This window comes from Fukomys damarensis, unplaced genomic scaffold (assembly GCF_012274545.1).
Source record: "Fukomys damarensis isolate Sample0158 unplaced genomic scaffold, DMR_v1.0_HiC HiC_scaffold_12, whole genome shotgun sequence".
Taxonomy (NCBI): domain Eukaryota; kingdom Metazoa; phylum Chordata; class Mammalia; order Rodentia; family Bathyergidae; genus Fukomys; species Fukomys damarensis.
This window is the reverse complement of record NW_022900924.1, coordinates 44,957,170-44,964,490: the sequence shown is the minus strand read 5'-3', so window position 1 is coordinate 44,964,490 and position 7,321 is coordinate 44,957,170. Positions and strand designations below refer to the sequence as shown.

Sequence of the window (7,321 nt, the reverse complement as noted above, 5' to 3'; positions counted from 1 at the left end):
TTTTTTTCCATGTGTACAGGGGTAACACATCGTACTAAATATGTAAGGTCATATCTACGTGGGTTTGATTACAGAAACTAATAAAGTATTCTCTAAATAATGAAAAAAAGAATAAGATAAGACTATAAGAGCGAGAAGCAATTTAAATATGTTCAGGGACCATTTTCATCTCCAGAATTAAGGATTATTTTAATGTTACATCATTGCCTTTTCTCTTTTACTTTCCTTTTTAGTTTTATTTTAGGATTCCCTATTTTTAATGTTCATACAGAAATTTCTTTAACTGAAACACCGAATAGTTTCTTTGGTGTGAAAAACTATAATAGTACACAGGATCCTAATGAGATAATAATGTGAAACAGGAAGTAAAGGGCTAAAGGGGTAAGGAAAGTGGGAAGGGTGGGGGAAAGGTAATAAGGAAGAGGAAAAAAATATATGAAAAACTGAAAAAATGGAAATAAAGTGTTTGTAAATGGGGAGGGGAGGAAAGGGTGAAGGGAGGGCAGGGACAAGGGGAAAAATGAGAATCAAGACCTATTATGTAAAGGTACAGAATCCCAATGATGAATGTAATTGTATTGTATACCTAGATTGTACCAATAAACTCCATAAAAAGAAAAAACAAATAAATAAACAAAAAACTTTATTTTAAAATACATTGATTAGGGCGGGACATGTTGGCACATGCCTGTAATCCCAACACTTGGGAGGCTGAGGCAGGAGGATCATGATGAGTTCCAGACCAGTCTGGGTTACACAGTGAGTTCAAGACCAGGCTGCACTACAAAGGGAGACCTTGTCTCAAAAACAAACAAACAAACAAACAAAACAAAATAAAATAAAATATACTGATTGAGACAGGGTCTCACTATGTAGGTGAGACTGACCTGGAACTTACTATGTAGCCCAGGCTGGTCTAGAACTCAGTGTCCTCCTGCCTCAGCCTCCCAAGTGCTAGGATTACAGGCATGCACCACCATGCCCGGCCTGATTGACTTTTCTTAAAGCTTTAGAAGTACTTGAAATTCCAGCCCTTTTCAGTAGACCAGAAAGAGAAGCATGAATAAGATTGAAGACGAAACACAGAGGGTGAGGAGGAAGTGGAAGAGCACAGCCTTCCCGCCACCCCAGCATCTTCAGCACCTCGGAGCCAGGAAGAGGAGGCATACAGCAAGACTGCAGTGGGGGCACGCCAGAGGGGCAGGAGGAAACACAGGCTCGAACCTTGCAGAAACGTGGCTCCTGCTTCCAAGGCTCCCAACACCATGTAGCCTCTCCTTGTGTCTCTTGCACACCCACCCAACTTAGTGTCCAAAATATCACCCTTCCTGGAATCCTGCTTCTCTTCCACTGCTCTCCATGTAACTAAGCAGCACTAACAGCCAGCCCCGGCCGGACACCTGAGACCTCACACTCAGTGATCACCAAGCACTGTTCATGCCCACAGCTATGTCTCTCAAGCCCATCTCGTCCTCCTGTTCTCCACAGTGCCCATCCTGACTCAGGTCAGGCCTTCAGTATCACCCCCAAGCAACCGGTCGAAACATAAGCCACAATCCTCTGCCAAAGGAGAAGCACGACCACAGTACTCCCCTGCTCCACACCCTCCAGTGGTGTTCACTGCTTCTTGGATTGAAACTAAATTCCTCACCAAGCCTTGTTCCACCATCCATGCAGTAGATCTCTGCATCATGCTGAATTTCCTTCAATTTTTATAATGACTGCACTATCTCTAATTTCAGATCTCTGGATACAGTACTCTCTCACCCTAACTGTATCAACTTCTCCCCTATCTCTTATCTGCCTAATTCAAATAGTGACCAAGTAAAATTACTTCATCAAAACAGCCAACTCTGGCTTCTTTTTTTGAGGGCCGGCAGTCCATTTTCCATGAGTGTATACTTTAAATTCTGCCTAATAAATCCTTTTATAACTCTTTTTTTAAAAATCCACCCTTGGCCCAGGGATTTAGCTCAGGGGCACTGCACCTGCCTCACAAGTGCAAGGTCGTGAGTTCACTCCCCTGTACTGCCCGAGAGGAAGAAAAAAAAAAAAGCATCCCTGGCAACAGAGTAAATATACTTTCTCTAGCATGTAAAATTTCTCACCTCTCCCTAACATCACATTTATCGCACTTTATTGGTACTGTTTATAATCTGTCCTTCTAGCCAGACTAGATACCCATAGTGCCTAGCACACTATGAAAACAGAAGCTGGGTATGGCAGCACACACTGATCATCACAGCACTCTGTAGGCCACAGAGAGGACCCCAAGTTCAAGCCTAGCCTGAGCAATGAAGTGAGGCCCTGTCTCAAAATAAAAAATGTCTGGGGATAGAGTTTGGTGCAAAGGCCCTTGTTTCAATCCCCAGTGTTGCAAAAAATAAATAGAAAGACAAAAACCCTGGAAGACAGACAAAGAAAGACAGAAACAAAGAATGAAAGAGAGAAAAATACAATTTTATATGAATGATTTTAATAAAAATCTGGGAATCCAAAACATGCACTTTCAGTTCTTAAATGAGTACGTGTGAGTATGTCTGTGAGCTCATTTCATACATAAGCACTTAGTGGTCTGGGAGTTTTGGTTTATACTTTGAACACTCAGCAACGTACTTACCTTCATTTACTCTGCAAACTGAAACTCTCACAGTACTGTGAGTTGCCACCATGTCATGCAACATAACATATTGCTGAAAAAGGAAAAAAGAAGCCCATGAACCCACTCAGACCCTGAAATACAGGATGCTAGAAAACATGTACATGCCTCTATCCCTCTGCCTTTATACTATTAAAAGTCAAAAGAATTATTCATTGTTTTAGCTCAAAACACAATGAGCAGCAACTTAAGAAAGCCCTGGAAATAGTGAATCAGCCTCTCGGGGCTGAGGTCTGTGACAGCTTCTAAGGAGGCAGGCATTGAGTTCATTCGAAACAGCATCTTCCTCCTCCACCTAAAACAGCAGGAAGAGGAGCGAGTACATGCTCAGGCAGGTAGAACACGACTGGTCCTGAGTGTTTACTCTGTGCCGATCACTACTCTGCACACCTCACACGTTATTATAGTACATGGACACAGGGTGAAGCCCATAATAAATTGACTTACCTTTCTAATGGAATACAGTGAGGTTACAATGGACACCAGGGACATAATCACAATGGCTAAAGCATAGTAGTAGTATTCATCAGTGCTCCACAATATAACACTGAACAGCTGGAAAATGTAAAATGGGTTCAGAACCTAAAAAATACAAGATTTGAAGTCAAATTAAATGAGATATTTGCAACTGTGCAGATTCTTCACATTTTTACTTGAAAGTAACCAATCAGCTACACACAGGGTAAGCTCTATAATAACCTAGGACCACATGCACTACCCTCTGAAGAGCAGGACAGCACGTCAGTATTCTTATTTATCAGTGAACTACTAGAAGTTGGCTAACTCAGATTTAAAGTATCTAAACCTAAATTTAGATTCACACCAAACCTAAACACAGATTCAGCTAGAACAAGCTGAAGTGTGTAAATTTAGCTGTTCTACATTCTTCTTTGGGAATAAAGTGTATTCATTTTCAACAATTACTATGCTGTGGATTAATAAAAATGTCTAACCAAGTAGGACAAATGTTTGCTCATGAACTCAAAACAGAAATATACTTGTATGACAAAAGTTCGCTGAGTTGCAAAGGAAAGACAGTATGAGAAAATGTGTAAAACTGCTTGCTTTCTCAATGGAAAGGATTAAGGACTAAATCTTGAGTGAAAGTAAGATAGAAGCCCTGACAAAAAACTTACCCAAGTTTCACTGTACTTTATCAACTTTATTAAAAAAAACTTCCAATGTCTTTTTTTAAAAGTTTATTTGGAGAAGGAGAGTCAGAAACTGAAATAAACCCAGGACCTCACACATGCTGATTACATGTCCTGTATCTTCCCCCTAAAGTCTTAAAACTGATGCTTTTATACTTTTTCAAAGCATTTTGATATAGTACCATTTTACCTCAAAACTAAATGAATATAAATAAAAGAGCAATAGAGAAGGAGCTTGGGTGGGGGGTACTGGGGACTGAACCCAGGGCCTTCACACTGACCTATATCCCCAGCCTTTTATTTTTTGAGGCAGGGTCTTACTAAGTTGGTAAGTTGTCTGGGCTGGCCTCAAACCTGTGAACTCCCACCCCAGAATGCTGGAATTACAGGCATGCAGCAACAAACCCAGCCAGAGAAAGTTTCTGAAGATCAAAGCTGGCTACTAGGATGGCAGTGTCTGTGTGTGTTTGGGGTCGCACACTCTTATCTAGCATGTTCAAGGCCGTGGGTTCAATCCCTAGCTCTGGGGGAAAAAAAGAAATGTCTGTAAGCAATATTAGATGGCCACTCTAAAGAAACTGATCTTATTTCTACTAAAAAGTATTCACCCATTACAATTACAATTAACCCTCATGGACAGCCAAAAACCAGAACAAGACCGCTTTTGTCATTAGGCGAAGTCACTTGCTTGCTCTCTTCCTTTTGTGTCTAGAATCCTTCATCATCTCTCTGGTACTGAACAAGTGAACTCACACTGCACTCACTGTTCCCTCGAGTCAGTTATCACGTCAGGCTTCATATTCTAACCTTCACGTTCTGCTGCTCACCGTCCAGTACACCATGGGAAAACATACATTTTTTAAAGGGGAGGGGGGTCAATAAAAATAAAATTCATACCCAAAATTCTCTCACAGAGCAAATTTTTTTTTCTCTACTTTTACCCTCCAAGTAAAATAGCAAGCAAAGAGAAGTTAGGAAACAGAAAACCAAGACTATCTCATTAACCATGACTTCCTAAACTGACAAATCTAGTGCTACCAAATGCTGAACTGTCTATATACAACTCTTACCTCTTTAATTAGAAGCTTAAAAACAGAAGGCACTTTCACAGTAATTTCATTTATTCCATAAAGCAATTTTCTATAACAGGAAAATACAACAATAGTATTACAATATATAGTGTAACAGTAGCATAATTTAGGAAAGGCATTGTATTAGTTAAGTTCAAACCATGGGATGCTTTTAAATGCATGCTTCTAAAAACTTGTGTTCTACACTTAAAACTTCTCTATAGTATTTAAATCTAAGAAATCAATGATGGATAACCATACTGTTAGCATTTTATTCCATTCCATCTCATACCTTGAGTGAGTGATATGCATCTTTCCCACCAGTCAATAATAACCATGTAAGCAAAAGGCTGTCTGCTCCATAGGTCTTAACAAAGTTTGAATGTCAACTTTGAAAGAGAAATAAATGTGAGGAATTCCCGTACTACTTTTCTAAGAATACTACTGTGCTGTGTTTATTTCAGAATATTGTACACTTGACTTTTAGGAAAAATATTCTTTTAAAACATTGCTTAGCTGAGTGTGGTGGTGCTGCTGCCTGTAAACCCAACATTCTCAGAGGCTGGCACAGGAAGATTCTCAAGGTCAAGCCCAGCCTGTGCAACACAAAAAATAAAAAATGTGCTGGGGAATCTATCTCAGCACAACACCCTAGGTTCAATCCCTAATACTGCCAAAACGGAAAAGAAAGTGAATTCCTCATCACTATACCTTCTATTATGATACAATAATTTCTGCCTTTTATAGAACGTTAAGTCTGAACGGATTTTGTTGTACCTTTGAAGAACATGCTACAGAAATACTACAAGAAAAATGCTAATTTAATCCCAAACCAGCATTTATCTTTAAAATATCTAATACACTGGCAAACCTTTATTCTTTAACCAAAAATATGACTCACAATTTACAAATTCTCATTGTGGTAAATCTAAGTTCATGCCTACAATCCCAATGTATCTCAAAAAATCTAAGGTGTTTTCAGATTATAAGACATACCACTATTTTATGTATGACCAAAAAGATAAAACTTCTGTCAAGCAAATAATGACACTCCACCAACTATACAACAACCCAATTTCAGAGATATTAAACTATGGGAGATTGCACACCTTCAAAGTGATGAAACAGTGTGGAAATTCAGACACATCTACTTCAATATTAGCTTTAATATTTTTATGATTAAACTGGACATTTTTATCTGAATAAAATAATCAGTTGTTCTCAACTCATCATCTGTAATATTTAAAACCTGTTAATAGTACTACACAGTAACGGGATGACTATATATATGTCTGGATTTAGGAACTTTGCGAACAGATCTAACTTTAGTTGGATAAAAGTTACCTGTAGGCATGCATCCCCTTTGTCAGTCCTGCACTATGCTTTTCATAAATTGACGTACAAGAAACACCTTCATCCAGTCCCCTAAATAAATCCAAAGTTTTTACTTTAAACAAAGTTTAAAAAATCCAAATATCTTAATGCCTCATTTCTCTATATGGCTGATTTTAGAAATGTAACTTCCTTACAAACTTCTTAGAAACTCTTAACAAAAATTTAGAACGAATGAGAATTTTAAAATCTGAAATACTTAACATATACAGTAATGAATGGTCTAAGTCTCAAACATGACAACTAAGTTTCCAATGCATTCACGATAAGTGCTTTTACATACTCAAGTTTAGGTAATAGCACTATCTTTTAAGGCTATGCCAGAGTTATAAGAGTCAATAATTAAACTAACATTTTATGGTAAAGCACGATTAACTTCACAACTCCAAACTAAAGGCAAAAAAAAATTTACTTCTTATCTACATGCTTTCTCCTTTACAATTTTAGCTTCACACTAAGAAAGCCTATTCATTTGCACCCATCTCCACAAAGCACTAGTCCTAACCCCTCTGAGCCAGGGCAGACCTAGGTGAGAAGCACAGAATTCGTGAGTAACAGAGTGCCAGGCACCTCTACCCATCATCCTACCTGGAACCCAACCAACATATCTGCCTTTCCCCGAAATGTCTTAAGCATTCTTATTTGAACTGATACAGGCCATAGAACTGTAAAACAGAGAATCTTATACTTACTTCATTTCAGTACTTTCCTACATTTTTCAGATAGGAAAGCTAAGCTCTATGATTCACTGCTACAAGTTTCTATGGCTTACAGAAACAACAGAAAATATATATGTTTGATTTTTTTTTTCCACTGCAGTTGATGATTTCTCCAGAGGGAGCAAGGACCAGGATCAAATTTTTCAACAAAATGATAGCCCATAAGCAATTCTCTTTAAAACAATGGTCCCCACTTAATCAAATTTAATTGGGCCAGGGATTTAGCTCAGTGGTTCTGCAGCCTGCCTTGCAAGCACAAAGACCCAAGTTCAATCCCAGGTACCAAAAAAAAAAAAAAAAAAAAAAAAAAAAATTAAAAATAAACACACA

At 38.4% G+C, this 7,321-nt stretch overlaps 1 protein-coding gene across 8 annotated transcripts in view; it reads right to left on the bottom strand.

Moving 5' to 3' along the window:
• Window positions 1-7,321, bottom strand: part of Atp13a3 (ATPase 13A3) — an 86,848-nt gene that overhangs the window by 47,258 nt on the left and 32,269 nt on the right. For 7 of the 8 annotated variants that reach the window (XR_780234.2, XR_780235.2, XM_010624063.2 and 4 more), the window contains exons 6-9: window positions 6,225-6,305; window positions 4,881-4,950; window positions 3,107-3,241; window positions 2,621-2,693 (exon numbers count right to left, since the gene is read on the bottom strand). Coding sequence is in view for 6 of the 8 variants with exons in the window: in XM_010624063.2 (XP_010622365.1) it covers window positions 2,621-2,693; window positions 3,107-3,241; window positions 4,881-4,950; window positions 6,225-6,305 (359 nt within the window). In the remaining 2 variants the exon portion in view is untranslated. The remainder of the gene's footprint in view (window positions 1-2,620; window positions 2,694-3,106; window positions 3,242-4,880; window positions 4,951-6,224; window positions 6,306-7,321) is intronic. The other variant, XM_010624065.2, reaches the window with a different exon arrangement.